Source organism: Furipterus horrens, unplaced genomic scaffold (assembly GCF_987537825.1).
Source record: "Furipterus horrens unplaced genomic scaffold, mFurHor1.1.pri manual_scaffold_13, whole genome shotgun sequence".
NCBI lineage: Eukaryota > Metazoa > Chordata > Mammalia > Chiroptera > Furipteridae > Furipterus > Furipterus horrens.
Genome location: NW_028327183.1, coordinates 52727289 through 52755169, shown reverse-complemented (window position 1 = coordinate 52755169; position 27881 = coordinate 52727289). Strand labels below are relative to the sequence as shown.

Sequence of the window (27881 nt, the reverse complement as noted above, 5' to 3'; positions counted from 1 at the left end):
ATGAATAAAAATTTTTAAATACAATAAAAGGGGATTATCTGGGAGGACTCAGTGACAGAGAGTGTGAGTGCTTTGACGTTTTAGGGAATTAGGGGGACAATCACAGTAATTGTATCAGTAAAAACAGCAGCTTAAGATGAGCCTCCATAGTCCCCACACCATACACGACCCAGTGAACCTTTCACAGCAGCGCTAGAGGTTGTTTCTGGAACCTTTTAATTCCTCCTAAACTCAAAGGGTCCCCAGACGACTTGCAGCCAGGGGTGCAGTGAGCAGCAGCAGTTCAACCCGAGTTACCCCCTAATCCCGTCTCCAAGGTCCCGTTTTCTGACCTCCGTATGACGAAACTACAGTCCTGGTTGACTCACTCCTTTCCTGTAAATTCTGTAGGGAGCCAAAACAGATCACTGTCTAGGCTAACTCGTTACTTTCTCTACCCAAAATCCTTCCTGTGTTTCACTGTCCTCGGCCCAAATAAACATACTCCAGGCAGGTCTATGTCCTATAACAATTTCACTGTGAGTCCCTATACTTTTTAAGTTCAGACCCAGGGTGCCTGAGCACTGTCCTCCTATTATCTCTGCTCTGAGCTTTCAGAGTTGAAGCCACCCTCCCCATTCTGTTGCCATCTGCTCTCCTTAACAAACCTGTTCAAAGCCACGTACCCCCTTGATAGCAGACCAGAAAAAGGAAAGAAAATACAAAACAGAGCTTGTTGTATTGTGAAAAACAGGGTATTTTAAACTGATGAAGGATGTTAATACCAGACGTTAAAAATGAAATGTATAAAGCTTAAAGAGAGTACAGACTATTAAAACATCACTCCAATAACAAAATACCATTTATTTAATAAAGGGAAAAAAGCTAAAATGTAGTGACATTGTAACATGCATTAAAATTAGTTCTGTCAGTTTGTTATAAAAAACTGCCAAAACTCCTATCAGATGAAATAGAACACAGGATCAGACATTGAGCAAAGATACACACATAGCAAACACACATCTGAGAAAAAGTTCACCATCAATCTGTAAAACAATGCCATGAAACAACAGTGACGTAGCAGTACCTTAAAGAAAAAGTGAAATATAACAGATTTGCATAGCCCTTGTTGGTGTGGCTCAGTGGATTGTCACTGGCCTGAGTACCAAGGGTCACTGGTTCAGTCTTGGTCAGGGCATGTGCCGGGGTTGTGGACCGGGTTCCTGGTTGGGGATACAGAAGAGGCAACCACACATTGATGTTTCTCTCCCTCTCTGAAAATCAATAAACTAAAAACATTTTAAAAATGTGGATAAACTGAACATGTTATAGACTGTCGGAGAATTAAAAATGGTATAGTTTAGATCACAGATTGCTAATATGTGTAACTTATACATTTACCTACTTTACATTCAGACTTCGCACATGAAGAATTATGAACAAATATTTTCACCAGCTTCAAAGTCAAAAACTAGAAATAATCATTTTGAATAAATTCAGTGATATGTTCAAAGGAAATACTATTTCTCAGCAAAAACTGATAAGCCAGTAATACATCATTAATAAAGCGCCAATTATATATGCAACATAAATGTAAGCAGAAAAAAAACCGTTACTCCCAGTTATTTACTACAATGGAGTATCAATCACGTTTACCAACTGATCTGTGCAGGGCTGAGATTCAAATGCCTATGAAGTAAATTCCCTGTAATGGCCAATATTATGACAATGGTGATGGTTTCACTGTCATGTACAGGGGAAGGCTGACCAAATATTATACTAAAAATGTCTACTAATTAAATTTTTAAAAAGAGTAGGTTTTGAAAATTATTATGTCCAACTCATTTTCAAAATAGGTTTAGCAACTGTATATTCATTCCAAATTTCATACACTCAGGATGAGACTTTGCCTCAGAGACAGCAAACACAGCCGACATAAAGCTCAGTGAAACTGCACTGGCTGCTGTGGTTCAGTAGAATGAGCGCCGGTCTATGAACTAATAGGATGGGGGTATGATTACCAGTAAGGGCATATGCCTGGGAATGGCTCTAATGGGTCCATGTGAGTGGCAACGTATCAATGTATGTTACACACAGACTGATGTTTCTCTCGCCCCCCCTCTCTATAAATATAAAGAAAGGAAACGTTTTAAGAAAAAACAGCTCAAAGTAACATAACTGCTGATGGGTCAAAATAGCAACATCCCTCAACTACAGATACACCTTAGTTTTTATTCTACTAGGGCATCAGTAGCTCTGACATGAACATATGAGAGACCATAGAAATTTACACGTTTAAGAAAATTATATCGATTTTAGAGAAAGACAATAAGAGAAAGACAGAGAGACAGAGAGCGACGTTTGGATTTCTTGTTCCAGTTATGTGTGCATTCATCTGTTGCTCCATATATGTGCCCTGACAGGATATTGAAATCAGAGCCTTGGCATATGAGAAGACAATACTGTAACCAAATCAGTTACCTGCGCACACACTTAAACCCTTTTCATTATATTCAAGGAGAATGAGTGAATCAACAGAAGATAAATATTCCTGTGGATCCTGTGATTTGTGTACACACCGATCCTGCACTATTTCTCAGAAACATTTCTGGATTCATGCTCAGAAGGGGCAAATGCCCTCTAGTTGGCTGCAGTCACCTCCAGCAACTAATACGCCAGTGTTTCTGTTACAGTCACACTTTACTCTCACCCTTATGATGATACAACCGGTGACAATCACTCATGCAATTGCAGACATTATGGCACACGGCCTGCTGCATGAACAGAGCCAGAGGTTCCCTCCAATAGTATTAGCCTCCGTTTTTAAATACAGAAGAAAATTCATCCTATTCCCAGGTGCACTTGAGATTGTTATAGCTATTCTCTCCTTGGACTAATTTGAGTGTCTGCTGAAATTCACAGCATTGAGACTTCTCCTGAGAACTAGAGAGCCCACCATCTTTACTAGGTGGATAGGAGCAGGAATGCAAATTTGGGAAAAACAATTGAGTTCATTTATGCACCACATTATCCCCATGAAACAGAGACACTGATACACACATAAAAGTTATTCATGTCTTTACCCTTCTAGGGTCCAAAACTGTTTATGTACTAACCCACACCGTGAATACAGCACCTAACATGAAAGAAAAGTTAGGAAAAACACCTCCATTACTGTACAAACCAAAGGGAGATTAGCCCGACAATTCCTGCATTCGTCATTTGGACACTGAAAATTATCCGATATATAAAAACAGCCTGTCACTGAGAAAGGCGGTTTTTCTGCAGGCTGACAGTTGAACTCAGATGACGTTCTCTGGGCCAACCCGGAGTCAGGTCAATTCTACAACTAATGAGAATGTTTCAAGACCTAAAAATTTAGTCTCTTCCTAATTTTCTCCACCAAATCAGGGGACAGTCACCTTCTGGGAGCACATGTTACTGCTGACTCAAGCAATCTCTGGGAACACTATAGGTGGTGCAGGTGAAATACCTTCAGGGACAGACAAATGCAATGATGTGGATCTGGAAAAGACCTGAATATCTAAAAATCGTGCAACATGGAAACATAAAACTGGTATAAAAATTTATTATGTGAAACCTCATAGTGCAGTTTCTGGCTGGATGAAACTTGATTCAGAAAAACAATCCTTCAAAGAATTATGTATAGTATTGTTAAATAAATGAACAAAATGAGCCCTGTACATTTCCTAAACACTAAAGACCTTCTGTCCATGTGAAGGTAGGTTAGAATTGTGGATAAAACATTTCCAACATTAACTGCACTCATAACGCCTTCTCCTATGTGAAATTTCTCCTCATAACCAAGGCCAGTGATAGTATAAGATTTCCCACATTCCTTGCAACCCTAAGGCCTTTGCCTTCTGTGAACACTCTGATGATACTGAAGGCCACCGCTATGGACGAAAAATTTCCTACATTCGCTGCACTCATAAGGCCTTTACCCAGTATGAACACTCTGATGTTTATGAAGGTTCTGTCTGATACTAAAAGATTTCCCACATATGGTGCACTCATAAGGCCTTTCCCCAGTATGAACTCTGCGATGGCGATCAAGATCCGAATTCCAGATAAATGATTTCCCACATTCGCTGCACTTATACGGTCTTTCACCTGTGTGAACTCTCTGATGGCCTTTTAGAGCTTGCTTTCGCATGAAAGATTTCCCGCATATACTGCACGCATAAGACCTTTCACGAGTATGAACTCGCCAATGGGAATCAAGGCCCTGCTTCCAGGTAAAAGATTTCCCACATTCACTGCATGCATAAGACTTTTCCCCAGTATGAACAAGCCAATGGGCATCAAGACCCCGCTTCCAGGTAAAACATTTCCCACGTTCATTGCATTTAAAAGGCCTTTCACCTGTGTGAACTTGCTGATGTTTATGAAGGGTATCCTTATATGTAAAAGATTTCCCACATTCACTGCACTCGTAAGGCCTTTCTCCAGTATGAATTCGACCATGGGCATCAAGGCCCTGCTTCCAGGTAAAAGATTTCCCACATTCATTGCATTTATAAGGCCTTTCACCAGTGTGAACTCGCTGATGGTTATGAAGGGCATGCTTCCAGGTAAAAGATTTCCCACATTCACTACACTCATAAGACCTTTCCCCCATGTGAATTGTTTGATGTACATGAAGGTAGGCATTGGTGGTAAAAGATTTCCCACATTCACTGCACTTATAAGGCCTTTCCCCAGTGTGAACTCTTTTATGTACCTGAAGGTAGCCGTTGGTCGTAAAAGATTTCCCACATTCACTGTACTCATAACGCCTTTCACCTGGGTGAACTCTCTGATGGCCTTTTAGAGCTTCCTTTCGCATGAAAGATTTCCCACATTCACTGCACGTGTAAGACCTTTCGCCAGTATGAACTCGACAATGGTCATCAAGGCCCTGCTTCCAGGAAAAAGATTTCCCACATTCACTGCATTTATAAGGTCTTTCACCTGTGTGAAATCTCTGATGATAACGAAGGCCGGTACTACTGCGATAAGATTTCCCACATTCACTGCAATGATAGAGACTTGGTCCAGTGTGAATTGTCTTTGGATAAGAATTAGAAATTCTGGTAAAATATTTTCCACAATCACGGCACACAAAATATGGTCTTCTGGTAGAAACTCCCTTGTTCTGAACATATGTATGCTTGCAGCGAACAGCTTTTTTACAGTCACTCAGGGTGAAATACTTTTTTCTTTGAGTAGTCACTCCAGGCATCAAGTTGCTCTTTGGCCTCTCTCTGCTGTGAGTGGGCTCTTGTGGGGGATGTACTGACTCTGAAAGGATGTCCGGTCCAACCTCCCTACAGGTAAGAGGCTTCTGGGACACTTTATAATTGCAATCCTTGGCAAGTGACATGCTGTCCACCGCTCCCATGAAAGTCTTTTCTCTGTCCTGAAGGTCTCGGTGCTCACGACACTTTGTACTGAAATAATATTGTTTTCCACATGCCCCACATGTCAACAGTTTCTGAATGTGTTCCTTTTCCTGCTCTTCTATGAAGTGAAAAATGTCTCTCCAAACTGCCACACAACTCTCGCAGGGGTGGCTCTTATGGGGAGACAAAGCTGCCTTGCGATTTAATGCCTCGGGCACTCTTACAGAAACATCCTGTTCAATCGGTGCTTCCACATCCTCTGCTCCACAGCAACAACCTGAAAGAAAGGAAAAACTTGAGAAGTATATCTTGTTTTTAGAAGAAATATAGTCACCCTGACTGCTTTGGTTGAGCGGATTGAGTGCCGGTTGCAAACCAATGGGCAGTGGTCCAATTCCCAGTCAAGACAAATACCTGGATTGCTGGCCAGGTCCTCAGTTACAAGGCAACCATGAATTAATGTGTCTCTCCCTCCCTTTTTCCTACCATGCCCTTTCTCTAAATATAAATAAGTAACATCATCACAAAAATTATAAAAAAAGAAATATCCTCATCACAAATGGCCAGCATTCACACCTTGCCATGAATCTATGAAACCATTCGTAGTTCAGTAGCACAGTGAAGAAATAGGTGTTATACTTTAATAGCCACAAAAGTAACTCAGTGTTGGTGACCTAACCAAGTAACAGAAAGAAGCATGGAATGAAACACAGAGAGGATAGTCAGGGACTACTCATTGTTCTTCCTCAAAAGGCTTCCTGTAGGACCTTTCCCACTGGTGATGTGAGGCTGTGTAAGAATCCTCTCTATTAACTCAAGTTTGTCAACCTCCATTGTACCAAAGCCTATAATATTCAAGGTCAATACAATGGTGACAGCGCACACCAAGGATCTGCAAGCATAGACAAATTTTATAAGGAAGAAAAAAATAACTGTAAGAGAAATAGTTGCGGCACAAAGCTTATAGACGTGAAGATGATATGTGGGCTCGGAATGGCAGTGAAAATGAAAACTTAAAAGTGAGTAACTGACAAACTCTCAACAAAAAACAAGAATGAGAGGAATGGGGTGACGAACAGGAAATGGCGATAAAATACTTATGAACAAAATAGATTCCTAGCTATGACTTCAACAAAGCCTAATCATGAAAACTACAGCCCTTTATGAGGCAAGAGTAGATCTAGGTCCAGTTTGGCGTGGATGGAGTCATGTTACTCTGCAGAATCACAAATGATTCTTCCCTTAAATTCCAGTGGAGTTGTTACACGGAATATAGGCCATATAACTTCAAAGAGAAAAAATGCAGACATGGATGGCCAGGACTATGATAGGGCAATGAAGAGAAAAGATACCACAGGAAAACATCTTTGTGAGTGACTTCAGCAACATGCTCAAATAAGAAGTATGACAATTTTCTCTTCTTCCAGTACAGGTAGACAGCTACCGACAGACTAAATCCTCCACAGGGAAGGGGAATAAAAATTCAGTTAAAACAAATAGAAAGTCAGACCTGGCATGGTGGCTCAGTTGGTGAGAAGGTCGACTTCATACACCAAGGTTGTGGGTTCGATCCACAGTCAAGACACATAGAAGAAGCAACCCATGAATGCATAAATAACTGGAAGAAGAATTTCATTTTCTCGCCTCCCCGTTTACCTGGTGTCTCTTAAAGTAATTAATAATCAACAACAACAACAAAGCACCAAAAGAGCAAAGAACAAAGAACCTCATAGAAAGTATGACTGGGGTGTGGGTTACCAAACCCTTTTGAAGACGGTTAGGATCAAAAACAAGGGTCTGAGTTACCACAGTGTTCATGGTAGTTGACTTTACTCAACTGTTTTGTGATAAACACTGAAAATTTTCCTTTTTAAGAATCACAGGAGCCTCTGCAACATCTGTGAAGCTCCCACAGTTTACCCATCAGAGGGCCCTATAGTTTCTTGGCATGAAATCCAAAAGAAATCTCTTTGTTGACAGCCTAGACCTGGAAAAACACAAAAAATCAAGTTGTCCCCAGCAACATTTGCCACCAAAGACTCTGAAACATCCAAGTATCAGTAAAAAGAAATTCTGTGGAAGCAGATTGGAATTCTACAGATTTTGTCATTCTCACCTCAACTCATGTAGCATTAAGAAGAGTAGGCTGCTGGGACACGTCTTAAGACTGAAACACAACAGCAACTGAGCAAATCACACACCCAGATGTGATGAATTTTTTCTCTGGTCATAAAATTGAAAGGAGTTTCCGCATCCTCTAATGTTTAGAGATCGTTACATAGTTAATATAAACGCGATATATAAGGCCACTACCAAGAGAGCATAAGAATTTTCCAATAATCGATACCAAAGAAATGAAATTCTATGGAAACTAGATAAGGAACAAAATATTTACTTTCAAAAACACCCATGAGCCACCAGAGAATACAAATGGACCCAACGTAAAGGAGAAACTGACACAGGAACAATAGGAGAATATCAAATATACACAACAATATACATATAATAAAAGAGATATAGTGCAATTGTCAAATTAAATGGAAAGAATAAAAACTGTAATAACAATTGTTATAGTAAATCATGGAAAATCATGTTATTTAAAAGCATCAAGGTGGAGAGAAAAACAATAAAAATAAAAATTTTATAATATGTGACCCTGGCTTTTATGGCTCAGTGGAGTGAGTGCTGGCCTGCAAACCAAAGGGTCGCTGGTTTGATTCCCAATCAGGGCACATGCATGGGTTGCCGGCCACATCCCCGATTGGGGGCGCGTGAGGCAACCACAGATTAATGTTTCTCTGCCACCCTTTCTCACTCCCTTCCCTCCTCTCTAAAAATAAATAAATAAAATCTTTTTTAAAAATTGAAAATATGGCAAGGTAGAAAAAGTAAGATGACAAGGGTACCTGCTCTTTGCATTATGGGAATCACTGCTGTGTTTGTGTGTGTGTGTGTGTGTGAGGGGCAGACACAAAGAAAAGGCAGGCAAGGAGCCAGATAGGTAGAACTTTTTTTTTTAAAACACTGAGCTGAAGACTGACTGCCCAAATCTGAAAAAAAGCTCTGAATAATCAAGTGCATGCCTACTCACAAGTTCCTGTACAGGTTCAAAGCAAACCGGACTTCACCGATGAAGAAAAACAAAAGTGTCAAAAATCAAAGGCACAGAGAGCTGTGAAAACACAAAGAAGTAGAAACTCCTTGCACACAGGGGCATGCCTCAATAAGGGTATCAGCAAATTCCTCTGAAGAACACTCGCAGACTAGGAGATTATGAAAATATTATATTTAGAACAATAAATGAAAACAATTAATATTTTATCCAGAAATAGTTTTTCAGAAAGAAATACTTTCCCAGGGAAACAAACACTAAAGAACTTCATTGCCACTCAACCTGACTTATTAGGAATGGCAAAAAAACTTCTTCAAGATCAAATGAAACAGTACTAAATAGACACGCAAATAGATGGGGAAGTATAATTCTCACTAGAAAAAGTGAGAATAAAATCTAATTCACTATACAGTGGCATCGGATTGGTGGAATGCATATTACGCAGATATCATGAAGGTTTAAATTTAAATCTAGTAAAAATAATGAAGCGACCATTCTGTATTCTATTAGATACACTATATAAATCTTGTGAATTGTGACATCAAAAAAAAAAAAAAAAAAGGGATAAAGGTAAAGCGTCAAAGGTAGAATACTTGGATGCAGTAAAGGTCTTACCAGTATAAAATAAAGTGTAAAGAGAATGAGAGGTTTTATGAATTCTTTAAAATCAGCAGCAAAAATAATTTTACAAAGGACAAAACAGTCAAATCACTATAAAATATCATCAAAAGTAAATAAATGTCTAAAAAATATCTAGGGGCATAGTATATAGAAACATAATCTACCACAGCTTATGTATAAAGTGCAATTTTAAGAGGAAATTTTATAGTGATGTCTACATTAAAAAAATAAAAGAAAATATCTGAAATAAATAACCAATCATTACAACTCAGAAAACTTTAAAAACAACAAGAAAGTAAACTCAAACCTAGCAAAGGAAAAGAAGAAATTAAAGGAAATAGAGAAGACAAAAAAAGAAAATATCTAAAAGCAATTTTTTGGAAGATACATGTAATTGAAAAACCTCTAGTTAGACTAATATAAAGGACTCAAATAATAGAAAGAACCATTTGAGACATGACACTGCAGCCAACACCACAAACCACAATGCATCATCATGACAGTTACTGGCACATGACATGACCCTACAAGAAAAAACTGTCAAATACCCACAGTAATCTCCTGAAATTAAAAAGAATTCAAAGCCCTGGCCAGGTTCCAATACACCTAGATTGTAGAAAAATACCCCATGAGGAAACACGCATTCGGCTATGAATGCAGATATGGTTGGAACCATGGAAATATGTTTTTCCTTTCCCTGTGCGTCAGGCTCCATTCTTCTCTGAAATCAATAAATAAAATTTTTTACAAATAAACAGAACTTCCCGCCAAGACAGAGGCTTAGGTTCACACGCTTTACCATCCTCCACAACAATAAGATCACAACAACCTCAAAGGTATAAACCACAAAAACTACAAGAAAATGTAGCTGCATGGATGCCCAACAAACAAAGACATAAGGAAGTAATACTCATCCTGACAGACAGGAGGGACAAAGAGGACGCAGTGCGGCAGAAGCATTTACAGCAAGGCAGTGCTGTGGCAGACCAGCGGAAAGAGCAGTAATACATTAAAAGCATCTGGAGAGATACCTGGGGAGAGATCTCAGCACCAGATGGGTCTGTGCAGCTCATGACTCCACTGCCGGGACAATAAGCCTCATTGCTTCTGACTCTCTGAAAATCAGTGGAGTTTGAAGTGGAGGGAGAATCTCTCACTCTCTCAGCATAGTCCATTTGTGTAGAGGCCCTGACATTCCTAGAATGTGTGCAAACCCATCCACTCTCAGAAACACAACCATGGCAACAGCTAGAGGTGCACCAATTTAAATGAGATGCAAGATCAAGTGCCATTGTTCTCTCTGAGATCCATCCCAGACATACAGCACCACAACATGATGAAACAGCTCACCCCACACTGACGAAAAGCTAATGCTCTGCCACTTACAACATAACTGGTGCAACAGCAATACCTAAGACAAACAGGGAAAAAGAGGAAGGCTGTCAAGTAGAGAAGACAGAGAAGTATGGCCCAAAAGAGGGAGCATTCAAGGTTCTAGTGGGAGAACTAAGCAATGAGGAGATAGGCAACCTAACAGCGAGAGTACAAAACACTGGTCGTAACGATGCTCTCAGTCTTGAGAGGCAAGAGTAACTACGATAAATGCATACGAGAAGAAATGAAGGCTACTTAGTGAAACGAAGGAAATACACAAGAAACAAAGAGAGAAGGGAACGAAGCTTGGGTTCAAAACAAAAATTTGAAACCTCATGAAGAAATAAAGCACTCAACCAGTACAGAATCCAAAAACAAAAATTAAATAAACAAGAAGAAGGAGCTTCTGGGACAACTTTAAACATGTCAAATTATGAATCATAGGGGTGGCAAAAGAAGAAGAGAAAGGGCAAGACATTGAAAACTTATGTGAAAAAACAATAAAGGAAAATTTCTTAACTTAGTAAACAAAACAGACATAAAAATTCAATAGGCACAGAGAACCCCAAAGAAGCTAGATCCAAGGAGGAACACACCAAGGCACAGTATAATTACTATCCCAAAGGTTAAAGATAAAGAGAGAATCTTAAAAGTAGCAAGAGAAAAAAAGAGAATTACCTACTCTTCTAAGACCATCAGCCCTGGCTGGTGTGGATGAGTGGATTAAATGCCACCCTGTGAACCAAAGGGTCGCCAATTCAAATCCCCGTCAGGGCATATCACTGGGTTGCACGCTAGGTCCCCAGTTGAGGACTCGCAGGCATCAACCACACATTGATGTATCTCTCCCTCTTTTTCTCCCTTCCTTCTCCTCTCTTTAAAAATAAATAAATAAAATCTTTAAAAAAAGAAAAAACATTAGCTGATTTCTCAAAAGACACTCAGCAGGCAAAAGGGGACTGGCAACAAGTATTGAAAGTGATGAAAACCAAGGATCCCCAACCAACATTACTCCATCCAGAAAACAATCATTTAGAATGGAAAGGCAGATAAAGTATTTCTCAGTCAAGGTAAAGCTAAAGGATTTCATCATCACCAAGCCATTATTATACAAAATGTTTAAGAGACTTATTTAAGAAAAAGAAGAGGCTCAATACTGTTAACAGTAATATGAGATCAAACTCAAAACTATCAACAGAATCTAAAACAAGAACACAAACACAAGACCCTAAGAAAAAAACTAGTAAAGGAACAAAATCGTAGGTATGAGAATCATTGGGAGAGTTATCAGATGCCATAGAAAAGGGTAGAAAAGGGGAAGTGGTGCAGAGTTTAAGAAGTATAATTGGTACATACAAAATAAACAGAGGGATGTTAAGAATATACAGGAAACGCCCTGGCTGCTGTGGCTCAGTGGATTGAGTGTCAGCCTGCAAACCAAGTGTCACTGGTTCGATTCCCAGTCAGGGCACATGACCAGGTTCCACGCCAGGTCCCAAGTTGGGGGCACATGAGGCAACCACACATTGATGTTTCTTTCTCCTTTCCACTCTCTCTCTAAAAAGAAATATATATATATATATATATATATATATATATATGTATGTATATGTATGTGTGTGTGTGTGTGTATGTGTGTGTGTGTATATATACACACACACACATACACATGAAAGGTAGAAGCCAAAGAATATAGGTATGTCCCATGAACATGAACTAAGAAGGTGGGACACTGGAGGAAAGTGACATGTGGGTGGAGGGGACCAAAGGGGGGAAAAAAAGTCAGAAAAGTGTACCAGCATTATCAATAAAATATGATTAAACAAAAACAAAAAATAAAGAAATACATAAATAAATGGAGAAAAGTGACTGGACACAAAATTCAAATTACAAATCTGAGTTCCATTTCTACATACTAATCATTAATTCTTTGATAAACAAATGAAGAGTCATGGCCAGGTGGCTCAGTTTCTATGTTCCAGGTCAGAGAACCCAAATAGGTTGCTTGTTGGGTCCCAGGTTGGTGCACATGTAGGAGGTAACCCATCGATGTTTCTCTGTCACATAACGTGATTTGCTCCCTCTCCCCCTTACTCTGTCTATAAAATCAATGTACATAACCTAAGGTCAGGAGTAAGAAGAAAATAAAGAAATTAAGAAGATAGTAAACATTACAATAGCATCAAAAACAATAAAATACATATCAATAAATTAAACTGAAAAAGATGAAAACCTGAATATTGAACAGGACAATACAGTGCTTAAAAAAAAACGATGTAAAGGCAAATGCCTGAAAGACAGCTAGTGTTCAAATTCAAACTTAAATTTAAATTTTTAAATTTAATAAAGATAAAGTATCTATAGTACCCAAATCAACCTACAGAGAAATGCAATTTTGGAAATTCCAATGGTATTTTAACACAAATCAAAAAAGAATCCTGTGGTGTACAGAGCCTCAAAATACCTTGATAGCAAAAGCAATCTTGAGCAAGAACAAATTTTGTTAGCATCTGACTTCCTGACTTGAATCTGTTGCAAAGCCAAAGAACCAGTGTGTTATTAAAATCAATAAAGAAACACAGAGCAATATAAAAGCACACCACAACAAATAATAAACACAGGCACTGATATTCAACTAATCTTTGACTAAAACTTCTGGGCTTAAGAAAAAAATGATTTTCCTATCTAATGCTGCTAGGAAAAATAGATAATCACATATAAACCACAAAATTGAAAATCACTAATTAAAATTAGTTCAAACCGTATGAAAAATTAAATGTCAGTCTTAAAACTTAAAATACTTCAAAGACAACCTAGAATAGATGCTTTAGAGATTTTTATTTCATTTTCATCTACATCATAATTTTGTAAAAGATTTTATTCATTATTTTCCATGAAGAGGAAGAGAGGGAGACAGAGAGGGAGAGATTCATTGATGTGCAAGAAAAGCATGAATTTGTTGCCTGTCCCACACCTCCAAGTGGGGACCCAGCTAGAAACCCAAGCCTGTTCCGAGACTGGGAATCCAACCAGATGACATTCTGGTTTCCAGGAAAACACAACACCCACTTACTGCTTAGGGCTGAAAATTAGTTTTTGAAATAAGCTTCTAAACATGACAACAACCACAATGCAAAGAGCATATATAAGCAGTTGAACCTACAACAAATGAAGAGGCTTCTCTACAGAAGAACAAGTGAAAGAAAATGAAGCCCTGCCCAGTGTGGCTCAGTTGGTGTAAGTCACCCTGTAATCCTACAGGTGGCCTGTTGGATCAGGGCACTTGACTGGGTTCCTGTTTCAGACTCTGGTTGGGGCTGGAGAGATAAGCAAAGGATCAATGTTTCTTTCGCATATTGGCGGTTCTGTCTATTTTCCTTTCCTTCCTTTCTATCTAAAAATAGAAATTGAAAAATGTATTAAGAAAAGGAAAAAAAGAAGGCAAACTCAGGATGGGAGATAAACACTTGCAGAACGTATACATATATGGCTTGAAGATGCCATAGATTCCATTCCGAAAATGTCACGTAAATTCATTTACCAGTAAATACAAACTTATATCAAGACTATTCTATAGGCGGACTTCCGGCCAAGATGGAGGCTTAGACGGACGCGCTAGGTCTCCCTCTACAACTAGAGAGGAATACAACTACTTCAAAACAAAGGATAACTAGAAATTCCAGAAAATAAAACTACACGGAAGCCCAACATATGAAGTTATAAACCAGCGGCGCCCTTTGGGCAGGTAAAAGCGAAAGGGGGCGGAGCTGTTTGCGGTCGCACCTGGGACAGCGGCGGGGAGAACAACCCTGGCTGCAGTCGAACCCCCGGCAGCTCGCGACCCCAACGCTGGGGAAAGCAGCCACCACATCGCCTTGAACAGTGAGGCCCAGGGGGGTGGGAGGACGGATCCCGGTCTCCTAGCTGAATAACTGTGTGAATCCATCTTGGACCCCCGCCCCCAAAGAAAACGCCACAGGGCTGCAAAATAGGTCGCGGACAGGCTCCGGTCGCTGGATTGTGACGACTACACAGGCACTGCCCCCTACAGTCGGCCCAAGAAAACAAAATGCATCTGTCAAAATGAGGCAGACAACTATAGAGATCCCGGTGACACAGCTCACCAGGCAGCAGATAGAGAACCTGACAGATGAACAGATAAGAAACCTGTCAGATGCTCAGTTCTGGGCCATTGTTATCAGGTGGCTTACAGAATTCACAAAAGATCTGGAAAAAGATGAGAAAGAAGCGAAAAACATTCATAACGAAAGGAACAAAACCACATATGAGACAGATGGTGAGGAAAAAAAATCCAGAGTTCATTTCAACAAACTGAAATATGGAGAGGGAACAAGAAGTCAACCAATGCAGGGAGAGGAAATGGGAAGCAACGATGAGAGAGGATCAGAAACCTCTGGGACAGCTATAAAAAGCCCAACATAAGAATCGTTGGTTTGCCAGAGAGTGAGGAAGATGAACTAGAACTTGAAAAATTGAGTGAAAATATAATAAAGGAGAACTTCCCAGACTTGGGGAAGGAAATAGACTTACAGGTCCAGGAAGCACAGAGAGTTCCAAAAAAACTGGACCCAGGGAGAACCACTCCAAGACATATTATAATCAAAATGTCAAAAATTAAAGATAAAGAGAGAATCTTAAAAGCAGCAAGAGAGAAGAAAAGAATTATGTACAAAGGGGTCCCAATTAGACTATCAGCTGACTTCTCAAGGGAGACCCTGCAGGCAAGAAGGGACTGGCAAGAAATATTCAAAGTAATGAAAATCCAAAACCTACAACCACGAATACTCTATCCAGCGAAATTGTCATTCAGAATAGAAGGACAGAGAAAGTGTTTCCAGGACAAAATAAAACTGAAAGAGTTCATTAGATCCAAACCACTGTTATATGAGATGTTAAAGGGGCTGGTTTAGAAAAAGGAGGATCAAGACAATGAAATCTAAAATGAAAACTGCATCACAAGAAACAACAGAAGCTAGGGAAATGAAACAAAGGCAAACTAAACAGGCAACGAGAGTGGAAAAAGAACTATAGGTACGGGGAACATATTGGGGGGAGGTCAACAGGGAGGGGGAATGGGGAGAGGGAGGGAGATGATATAGGAATTAAGGATCATGGTAGGAGGGAATGGAATAGACAGAGAGAGGTTGAGAAGAACTGTATGCACAACTAATGGACATGATCTAAAAGGGGGGGACAACTGGAGGGAGGGGTCCACCGGGTGGAGGGGAGCAGAGGGAAGGGAAATTGGCACAAATATAATATTATAATCAATAAAACACATTAAAAAAATAAATAAAATAAAGATGATCATTACAAAAAAAAATTGTCAAAATGGAAAAAAATACAATATTAAACTAAAAAAAAAAAATTTGATTTTATCGCCTCTCCCTTAACCTTATGTCTCCAAAAGCAATTAATAATCAACAACAACAACAAAGCAGAAAAGAGAAAAGAACAAAGAACCTCTTAGAAAGCATGACTGGCGTGTGTGTTACCAAACCCGTTTGAAGATGGTTAGGATCAAAACAAGAGTTCAAGTTACCACTGTGAACCACTGTGATCGTGCTAATTGACTTTACTAAACTGTTCTGTGACAGACACGGAAAATTTTCTTTTTTAAGAACCACAGAAGCCCCTGCAAAATCTGTGAAGCTCCCACAGTTTACTCATCAGAGGGCCCTATAGAGTTTCTTGGCATAAAATCCAAAACAAATCTCTTTGTCGACAGTCTAGACCTGAAAAAACACAAAATATCAGGTTGTGCGCAGCAGTATTTGCAACCAAAGACTCCAAAACACCTATCAATGAAAAGAAATTCTGAGAAAGCAGATGGGACTTGCACATATTTTGTCATTCTGACCTCATCTCACGTAGCATCAAGTAGAGTAGGCCGCTGGGACTTGTCTCAAGATTCAAACAGAACCGCAACTGAGCCAACCACACATCAAGACGTGATGAATTATTTCTCTAGCCATAAAATTGAAAGGAGTTTCCACTTCCTCAAATGCTTAGACATCCTTATAGTTAAAATAAGTGCTACAAATAAGGCCACTATCAAGAGAGCATAAAAATTTTCCCGTAATCGATACCAAAGAAATGAAATCCTATGGAAACCTGATAAGGATTCCCAAATATTTACTTTCAAAAACATCCATGACCCACAAGAGAATACAAATGGAACCAAATGTAAGGAGATACCGACACAGGAACAACAGGAGAATATCAGATATACAGAAAAAGAAATACATAATAAAAATAAAAATGGCGCAGTTGTCAAATTACATGGAAGAAATGAAAACTGCAATAAAAATTATTAAAAGAAGTCATGGAAAGAACATGTCATTTGAAAGCATCGAGGTGGAGAAAAACAAAAAAAGGAAATAAAAAATTTAAATATGGCCCTGACTGTTGTGGCTCAGTGGATTGAGTGCCAGCCTCCCAACCAAAGGGTCGCTGGTTTGATTCCCAGTCAGGGCACATGCCTTAGTTGCAGGCCAGTTACGCGGTTCGGGGTGCATGAGAGGCAACCACACATTGATGTTTTCTCCCTCCCTTTCCTTTTCTCTAAAAATAAATATATAAAATCTTTTTTAAAAAGTTAAAATGTGGCAAGTTCAATAAGGCAACATGATAAGGGTTCCTGATCTTTCCATTATGGGAATCACTGGTGTGAGTGTGTGTGTGTGTGTGTGTGGTGTGTCAGGGACAGAGACAGAAAAAACGAGTCTAGGAACCAGATAGGTAGAACATTTATTTTAAAACAGTGAGCTGAGGACTGACTTCTCAAATCGGAAGAGGAGCGGTGAATAATCAAGTGCATGCCTACTCACAGTTTCCTGTACAGGTTCAAAGCAAGCTGGACTTCACCGAGAAAGAAAAACAAAAGTGTCAAAAATCAAAGTCAAAGAGAGCTGTGAAAACACAAAGAAGTAGAAACTCCTTGCACACAGGGGCATGCCTCAATAAGGGTATCAGCAGATTCCTCTGAAGAACACTTGCAGACTAGGAGATTATGAAAATATTATATTTAGAACACTAAATGAAAACCATTAATATTTTATCTGGAAATCCTGTTCTTCAGAAAGAAATACTGTCCCAGACAAACAAACACTAAAGAACTTCATGGTCACTCGACCTGAATTTTTAGAAATGCAAAAAAAACTTCTACAAGATCAAATGAAAGAGTACTAAATAGGAACATGAATAGATGGGGAAGTATAATTCTCACTAGTGAGTGAGAATAAAATCAAATTTACTATACAGTAGCACCAGATTGGTGGAACGCATATTACACAGCTATCATAAAGATTTAAAATTAAATCTAATAAAAATAATGAAGCCATCATTCTGTACCTTATAAGATACATAATATAAAAAATGTAAATTGTGACATCAAGAATAACAAAGGGTTATGTGGTAGAGAGTCAAAAGGTAGAATCTTGGATGCAGTGAAGATGTTAACAGGATAAATTAAATTGTAAAGGATATAAGTGGTTTTATGTAGTCTTTTGAAAATGACCAGTGAAAACCATTTTACAAAAGACAAAACAGTCAAGTCACTATACAAAATCATAAAAAATAAATAAACAAAGGCTTAAAATAGAAAAATCTACAGGCATGGTAAATATAAACACAATCTATCAAAGCTTATGTATAAAATGCAATTCTAAGAGAAAATTTTGTAGTGATGTCTACACTAAAAACAAAAAGATCCGACATAAACAACCCATCATTACAACTCAGAAAATTTTAAAAACAACAAGAAAGTACACCCAAAGCTAGCAAAGAAAAAAAAGCCATTAAAAGAAATAGAGACAAGACCAAAAAAAAAAAAATCTTAAAGAGTAATTTTTTGAAAGATACACAAAGTTGGCAAACCATTAATTAGATTAAAACAAGAGACTCAAATAACTTAAAGAACAATTTAAGATATGACATTACACCCAATACCATGAACCACAATGCAACAGTGTAAGAAATGGTGGCACATGACACAACCCTATGTAGAAAAAACTGTCAAATTCCCACAGTAATCATCTGAAATTATAAGAAATTCAGAGCCCTGGTCAGGGCAAAAAGAACCTAGGTTGTGAAACAATACCCCATAAGGGGACATCCATTGGGCTATGAATGCAGAGATGGTTGGAATGGCAAAAAAATGTTTCCCTTTTCTCTCTGAAAATCAATAAATAAAAAATTTTACAAATACATAAATAGAACCTCCGGCCAAGACAGAGACTTAGATACACACACATCACCACCCTCCACAACAATAACAAGATATACAACTTCTTCTAAGCTAAAAACCACCAGAACTACCAGAAAATGGAACTGCACGTTAGTGTAACAAACAAATACATGAAAAAACAATACTCATCCTGACAGACAGAAGGAGCAAAGAGGCTTCAATGTGGCGGCAGCATTTACAGCAAGGCAGTAGCTCAGGTCGGCCAGTGGAAAGAACACTAATGCATTAAAAGAGTGCAGAGAGACACCTGAGGAGCAATTACAGAACCACGCTGCTCTGTGCAGCTCATGACTACAGTGCTGGGGACAATAAGCCTCATTGCTTCTGACTGTGAAAACTTCTGGGGTTGAGGTGGAGGAAGAACTGCCAGTCTTTCAGCAGAGTCCATTTCTGTAGAGGTCCCGATGGTCCTAGAACGTCTGCAAACCCATCCACTTTGGGAAACACAACCAGGGCAACAGCTAGAGGTGCGCCAGTCTAAACGAGATGCAGCAGCAAGTGCCATTGTTCACTCTAAGAATGGCTGTCCACATACAGCACCACAACGTGGTGAAGCGAGTCACCCTGCACTGACGAATATCTAAGGCTCTGACATTTACAACATAACAAGTGTGCCAGCTCTACCTAAGACAAAGAGGCAAAAAGAGGAAGGCTGTGAAGTTGTGGAGACAGAGAAGTATGGCCCAAAAGAAGGGAGCAGATCAAGTAGAGGCAACCTAACAGTGACAGAGTTCAAAACACTGGTGATAATGATGCTCACAGACTTGACAGGAAAGATTAACTAGAAAAACGCATAAGGTGAGAAATGAAGGCTATGCAAAGTGAAAAAAAAAATCCACACAAAACAAATGGTGAAGGGAAGGAAGCCTGGGTTCAAATCAAGAATTTGGAACCTAAGAAAGAAATAAACAGTCAACCAGTACAGAATCAAGAAAGAAGAAATGAAAAAACAAGAACGTAGGAACTTCTGGGACAACTTTAGACATGTCAACATCTGAATCATATGGGTGCCAGAAGAAGAGGAAGAGCAAGACATGGAAAACTTATGTGAAAAAACAATGAAGGAAAACTTTCCTAAATTGGTAAGTGAAACAGACATACAAATCCAGGAAGCACAGAGAGTCCCAAAGAAGGTAGATCCAAGAAGGAACACACCAAGATACATCATAATTAATGTCTCAAAGGTTAAAGATAAAGAGAGACTCTTAAAAGCAGCAAGAGAAAAGGAGAGAATTACCTACTCCTATAAGACTATCACCCCTGGCTAATGTGGATGAGTGGATCGAGTGCCTCCTTGTGAACCAAAGGGTCGCTGGTTCCATTCCCATTCAGGGCACATTAGTGGGTTGCACACTAGGCCCCCAGTCAGGGGCTCGCAGGAGGCAACCACACATTGATGTATCTCTCCCGCTCTTTCTCCCTTCCTTCCCCTCTTTTAAAATAAATAAAATCTTTAAAAAAAAAAAAAAAAGACAATCAGCTGATTTCTCCAAAAAACTTTGCAGGCAAGAAGGGACTGGCAACAGGTATTGAAAGTGATGAAAAGCAAGGACCTACAACCAGGATTACTGTATCCAGCAAAGCTATCATTTAGAATGGAAAGGCAGATAAAGTGCTTCCCAGACAAGGTAAAGATAAAGGAGTTCATCATCAAGTCATTATTGTATGAAATGTTAAAGGGATTAAAGAAAAATAAGAAGCCCAAAACTATGAACATTAAACTGAAAACAAACTCAGAATTATCAACGGAATCTAAGAAAAAACAACAACCGTAAACCTAAGCAAATTTCCAGAATAGGAAGAAAATCATAAGTATGGGGATCATAGGGAAGATTTTCAGTTGGGCTGGAAAGGGGAGAAATGTGGCAATGGTGTAGGAATTAAGAAACATAACTGGAAGGTACAAAATAGACAGGGTGATGTTAAGAATAGTATAGGGGACTTCCAGCCAAGATGGAGGCCTAGACAGACACGCTGTGTCTCTCTCCACAACTAAGAATGAGTAGAACTACCTCAAAACTAGAGACAACCAGAAGTTCCAGAAAATCGAGCTGCACGGAAGCCCAACAAAGATATAAAGAAGAAATACTCATTCAGACAGATAGGAGGGGTGGAGCCAAGGTGGAGAGGACGCTCTGTGGTGGTTGCAGCAGGGGTGGCAGCAGCAGGCTGGCAGAAAGCGCGGTCACACGTTTTAAAAAGTCAGAAGGGACACCTGGGGAGCACTCCCAGCACCGGATCAGACCACACAGCTAACAGTCTCAGAGCTGGGAAAAATAAAGCCTCATTGCTTCTGGCTGTGCAAACACTGGGTGTTTGGACAGAGGAAGAAACTGCTGGTCTCTCAGCAGAGTCCACTTGATTTAAGGTTCCCCCATGGTCCAGGAACATCTGCAGACTAACCATTCTGGGAACAACGGCCAGGGCAACAGCTAGAGAGGCACCAGTACCATACAGAAGTGGGAGAAGTGCCTGGAACAGGGGTAAGTGCTGAGCAAGTGGCATTGTTCCCTTCAGACCCCTCCCCCACATACAGCGCCACAATGTGGTGAAACGGCTCACAGGTACTGATGAATACCTAAGTCTATGCCCCTTACAACATAACAGGTGTGATAGCTCTACTTAAGATATAGAGACAAAAACAGGAGCCTGTCAAATGAGGAGACAGAGAAGTATGGCCCAAAAGGGCAAGCAGATCAAGTTTCTAGTGGGAGAACTAAGTGACAAGTAGATAGCCAACCTAACAAATGAGGAGATAGCCAACCTAACAGATGTAGAGTTCAAAACACCAGTGATAAAGATGGTCACAGGCGTGACAGATATGTTTAAGTACAGCAAACGCATAAAGGAAGAAGTGAAGTCTATGTTAAATGAAACAAAGGAAAATCTACCTAAAAACAATGGTGACGGGAAGGAAACCAGAATTTAAATCAATGATTTGGAAGATAAGGAAGAAAAAAACAGTCAACCAGTACAGAATGAGGAAAGAAGAATTGAAAAAAATGAGGAGAGGTTTTGGAATGTCTGGGACAATGTTAAACATGCCAACATCCAAACCATAGGGGCGTCAGAAGGAGAAGAGGAAGAGCAGGAAATTGAAAGTCTATGTGAGAAAACAATGAAGGAAAACTCCCCAAACTTGGCAAAGGAAATAGACATACAACTCCAGGAAGCTCAGAAAGTCCCAAACAAGCTAGACCCAAAGAGGATCCCACCAAGACACATCATAATTAAAACACCAAAGTTTAAAGATAAAGAGAGAATCTTAAAAGCAGCAAGAGAAAAGCAGAGAGTTACTTACAAAGGGGTACCTATAAGACCATCAGCTGATTTCTCAAAAGAAACTTTGCAGGTAAGAAGGGGGCTGGCAAGAAATATTCAAGGTGATGAAAAGCAAGGAGATCGTCGTCGTCGGCAGCCATCCGTCTCGAGAGACGATGGCGTAGCTTCTTGAGAGTCTATCTGCACCGCCGAGAATGGCTGTGCAGTCCGACTCGGGAGTGACAATCCCTGCCGCACTTGTTACAGGTGAAGGCAGATGGCTGTTGTTGCTGCAAAAGCAAGGAGATACAACCAAGATTACTCTATCCAGCAAAACTATCATTTAGGAAGGGCAGATAAAGTGCTTCCCAGACAAGGTAAAGCTAACGGAGTTCCTCACCAAGCCATTATTATATGAAATGTCAAAGAGACTTACTTAAGAAAAAGTAAAAATTATAAACATTAAAATGACAACAAACTCACACCTATCAACAACTGAATCTAAAAAATCAAAACAAAATCCAATTAAGCAAACCAGAATAGGAACAGAATTATAGGTATGGGGATCATCTGGACGGTTATCAGCTGGGAACAGGAAGGGGGGGAAATGGGGAAATAGTGCAGGGATTAAGAAGCATAACTGCTTGGTACAAAATAGATGGAGGGAGGTTAAGAATAACAGAGGAAAGGGTGAAACCAAAGAACTTATATGCATGACCCATGGACATGAACTAAGGGGGCTGGGATTACTGGAGGGAAGGGTGGTACTGGGCAGAGGGGAGCAAAGGGAAAAGAAATTGGGATTACTGTAACAACATAACCAATAAAACATATAAGGCTGGTGTAAAAATAATGTCCAATTTAGAAGTCTATTTTAAAAATGAAAAAGCCCATGATTATGAAAATATTTATTTGTTACATAACCTCCTTTGCTTTCTAGAACCTCATTCCATCTGTCAACTAGCTTATAAAAGTCATACTTTTAAAAGTCTTTAGGTTTTGAAGCAAAATATGAATCCAACTCATTTTCAACCTCTTCTCTTGATGTCAACCTAAGACCATGAAAAATGGTTCTGTAGTCCCCCAAACAAGTGATAATCAGATGGAGCAAGGTCAGGAGAATATGGAGGATGAAGCAATATTTCCCAACCAAACTCTTTCAAGAAATTTTTGGCGAATCAAGCTGTGTGAAGACAAGCATTATCATGATGGAAGTTGACACCCTTTCTGTTGACTAAGGAAGGTCGCTTTTGGTTCAAAGTTGCTTTCAAAAGATGAAGTTGTTCACAGTAAAGATTAGCAGTAATTGTTTAATTGTTGTCTAACAGTTCGTAATGGACAATTCCTTCCATATCCCACCATGCACTCAACATGATCTTCTTTGGATGAAGCCTTCCTCTTGGTTGTTGAATTCCTCTTCCTCCTCGACTGACCCATGATTGGAAGCTTTTAACATTATGGTAAAGGATCCACTTCTCAGCACCTGTAACAGCCTCCCTAAAAGTGGTGCCTGAAGGTGTTGCAAAAGCAATGATTCACAACAAGCAACACGCTGTTGCAGATTATCTGGAGACAGTTCATGTGGGACCCATTTTCCAACTACTGAGACCTTTCCGATCCTTTTCAGTTGGTGTAGCACGGCTGTATGGGAGACATTAAATTGTTCTGCAAGCTCCCTAGAGGTAATGGTGGGGTTTTCTGTGACAACAGCTTCCAGCACTTCAGAATCAAGTTTTTCGGACAACCCTCTTTTGGCTATTTCTCAAACTGAAATCCCCACTTCGGAAACAGGAAAACCACCTTCTGCAACTTCTTTCAGTCACTGCATTGTTCCCATAAGTGCTCTGGATATACTTTTCTGCTGTCCTTGCATTGGCACCTTTATGAAACTCATAGAGTAAAACACTTCTAATGTGGTCTGTAGATGGGACGAACATGGGTGCAAATATTGTGGATGATTATGAACAATACATTGATAATCTGAAATAATAAGGTATAAATTAGTCACTGTGACATCAAAAAATTATGAGGCACAAATTTAATACATACTATCTAAAACTTTCTTTTATAAAAATCAGACAGACATTACTTTTGCACCAACCTGATGCTTAAAAAAAAAAAAAAGAATAGTATAGGAAAGGGAGAAGCCAAAGAATATACAGGCATGACCCATGGACATGAAGTAAGAAGGGTCAAACGCTGGAGGGAAGGGGATACTGGGTGGAAGGGAGCGAAGTGAAAAGAAAAAAAACTGGAACAAGTGTAACAGCATTATCAATAAAATGTACTTAAACCTTTGAGTGCATGCATAATTGCTAAAATTCATGAGAGAAATGCCAGGCTATTTTGCTAAGAAATGCAGAGTTTATGAAAAATGTCTATAAAAACATTACCCATAATAATTTGCCAAAAATTTTACACAACATATAGTAAATACACTCTTCTTTTGTAAGCAGTGTTCTTTGGTGCAATTTAGCAAAAAATTCATTGCATTAAAATTATTTTAACAATTATTTTAGAAAAAATAAATTCTTTCCTTCAATATGGCTTTTGAAGTATAATAGATGGCATAATATAAAATCTATAATTATAATTTGGAAAAGCACATAGCAACATGCATAACAAGCAAGAAGTATGCCAAATATTGCATAAATTTTGAAAAAAAAACCCATAACATACAAAAAATAGAACACAAACGGCATTCACACTAGAGACATACATCATTAGATATAAACAGTGAAAAAACAGTTTATAAACAAAATGCTAACTCTATACCCTGAAGCAATAAAAACGTCCATTAGCAAAAGCTTCCTTATCATGCACACTGCATAGTTTCGACAATTATTGCAAAGATAAATGAAATTAAAAGGACTGTTTAAAATGTAAGTAAAAATTATAACAGAATTAATATGTCAGTATTTGAACAAGCGTAAAAATTCAATATTTGGATCAACATGAGAAAAAGTTATATCAATATATAATCTGATGTACAAAAAAAGAGAACAAAACATAAAATACGAATTATTCCATTGTTATTTACATTTATAGCCATTGAAAAAAGAGTCACTGGGAACAACACTGGCACTCAAAGGGTTAAAAAATAAAAACTAAATGAAAAAATAAATAAGTAAATGGAGAAAAGTGACTGGATACAAACTCAACATACAAATCTCAGTTTTATTTCTACACACTAATAAAAAATTCTTTATTAAAGAAATAAAGAGTCATGGCCAGGTGGCTCAGTTCATTTGATTCCAGGTCAGAGAACACAGGTAGGTTGCTCATTGGTTTCAGGTTGGGGCACATGAGGGAGGTAACTGATAGATGTTTCTCTCTCACATACATGATTCTCACTCTCTCCCCCTTTCTCCCTCTCTCTCTAAAATCAATATATATACTAAGGTCAGGATTAAAAAGAAAATAAAAATATGAAGAAGGTAGTCAACATTTCAACAGCATCCGTCGGCAGCCGTCCGTCTCGAGAGACGATGGTGTAGCTTCTTAAGAGTCTATCTACACCGCCGAGAATGGCTGTGCAGTCCGACTCGGGAGTGACACGGTATCTGTCTCCTCCCGTGTTGAATCAACATCTTGTGATGACGCTGGAGTGTCCTCTCCAGTGAAGCTGAAGCTACAGAGCCTGGGCAGGGTGATATGGAGGGTCTGCTGTTGCCCATGCAGCAGACCCGCCCTCTCTTCGCAGCTGAAGGGTTCAAGGGAAAGGCGGAGTCAATACAGCTTGGCTTCAGGTGCGCCACAGGAGTTGCCGGTGTTGACTACAACGTCAAACCGCCTTAGGGACTCCGGCTCCGGATTTTCTGTCAGGGTTTACTCCCTTAGCCTTTCCCCTGAAGAGGTATGCCGCAAGGCAGCGGAGGTTTTTTGGAGTCAGAGTTTTCCTTCTCTGATGTGCCCTGACTGGAAGATCGAACCAGCAACACTTAGCTCGCAGGTCGACGCTCAATCCACTGAGCCAAACCAGCCAGGGTTTCAACAGCATCAAAAACAATAAAATACATATGGATAAATTCAAACAAAAAAGGTGAAATGTCTGAACATTGAACAGGACAAGACAGTCCTTAAAGAAAATGATGAAAAGGCAAATGACTGGAAGACAGCCAGTTTTCATGGATTTAAAATTTAATAACAATAAAATGCCTATATTCCCTAATCAATCTATAGATTAAATGCAAGTTGACAATTCCAATGGTATTTTACACACAAATCAAAAAAGAGTCCTGAAATGTACAGGGCCTCAAAAGACTTCGGATAGCAAAAGGTATCCTGAGCAAGAACAAATTTTGTGGGCATCACACTTCCTAACTTGAATCTATTACAAAGCCAAAGCAACCAAACAATGTCTTACTACAATCAACACAAAAACACAGTCCAAAACAACAACACACGCAACACAGAAATAAACACAGGCACCAACATTCAACTAGTCTTTGACAAAAACTGCAAAAAAAATAAGAAAACTATGGTTTTTTTGAATTAACAGTGCTGGGAAAAATAGATATTCATATGTAAACCACAAAACTGGAAACCACTGATAAAAATTAACTCAAATGTAAAAAAAAGTAAACGGCAGTCCTAAAACTTAAAACACTTTCCAGGCAACTTAGAGAAGATGCTTTAGAGATGTGGTTTTCCTTTTCATCTGTATAACCATTTTTTTAAAAGATTTTATTCTTTTTCTTTTGGAGAAGGAGAAAGAGAGGGAGACAGAGGGGGAGGGAATCAACAATGTGTAAGACAAGCATTGATATGTTGCCTCTCCCACACCCCCAACTGGGGACCCAGCCAGCACACAAGCATGTTCCCAAACTGGGAATCCAACCGATGACCTGTCGGTTTGCAGGAAGATGCTCAAACCAATTACTACTCAGGGATGAAGATTTGATTTGAAATAATCTCCTGAATGTGACAACAATCACAATGCAAAACAGCATATATAAACAATTTAAGCTACAACAAATGAAAAGGCTTCTCCACAGAAGAACAATGGACAACCTGAAAGAAAAGGCAGCCCCGCACAGTGTGGCTCAGTTGGTGGGGAGTCATCCCGTAAACCTACAAGTGGCCTGTTGAATTCCTGATCAAGGCACATAACTGAGTTCTCTTTCACAGCGACAGTTCTCTCCATCTATTTTCCCTTCCTTCCTATTTAAAAATAAAAATCAAAAAAATGTATTAAGGAAAGAGATAAAAAGAAGAATAGGCAAACTCAAGATTGGAGAAAATATTTGCACAACATATTAATATATGGCTCTGAGAAGCTTTAGTTTCCCTTCAGAAAATGTCACATAAATTGTTTGAATTATCAGTAAATAATAAAGTTCTGTCAACACTATACTGTAGAATGTTAACAAAGCAACACCTGAGTCTAAAAAAACTCTATATGACTTATTTAAAATTACTTTATCACTAACACTAGTAACCAGCATCTGAGTCTGCTGAAAAACTGGCAACACTAAATATGCTAAACGCAGGGTTACTAAAAACATTGAAAGACTAAAAAAAGAAGAGCAAAAGCAGTATCTGTGAAGCCATATTAAGCCAATGTAAAAAGCCATGTTCCAGGAGGTGAAAAGGCATCTATAAAATATAAAGACATTCAAAACTCATTAGCCCAACAATGTAAAACAATTTTCCATATAAATATGCACAAATGACCAACAGGAATAGAAAAAAGGCTCTTCCTCACTAACCAAGGTGGTATTCAGTAGGCTCCGTGCAACATTACCAACCACAAATCCTTCCCTATGAGTTCAGTACAGCAGGTATTGGTATTGCAGGAGTGGGCGTGGGGGGTGGGGTAGGGACGTACACACAAATCACACCTACCAAGGAAAGCAAC

The 27881-nt window shown here is 39.1% G+C and overlaps 1 protein-coding gene across 1 annotated transcript in view; it reads right to left on the bottom strand.

Moving 5' to 3' along the window:
- The window catches only part of LOC149995302 (uncharacterized), a 28720-nt gene extending 21518 nt beyond the window's left edge, over positions 1 to 7202 (bottom strand). Inside the window, exons 1-2 of the mRNA XM_090259176.1 lie at positions 7148 to 7202; positions 3988 to 5661 (exon numbers count right to left, since the gene is read on the bottom strand). Coding sequence (XP_090115302.1) covers positions 3988 to 5661; positions 7148 to 7202 — 1729 coding nt within the window. The remainder of the gene's footprint in view (positions 1 to 3987; positions 5662 to 7147) is intronic.
- Between the last annotated feature and the right edge of the window lie 20679 nt (positions 7203 to 27881).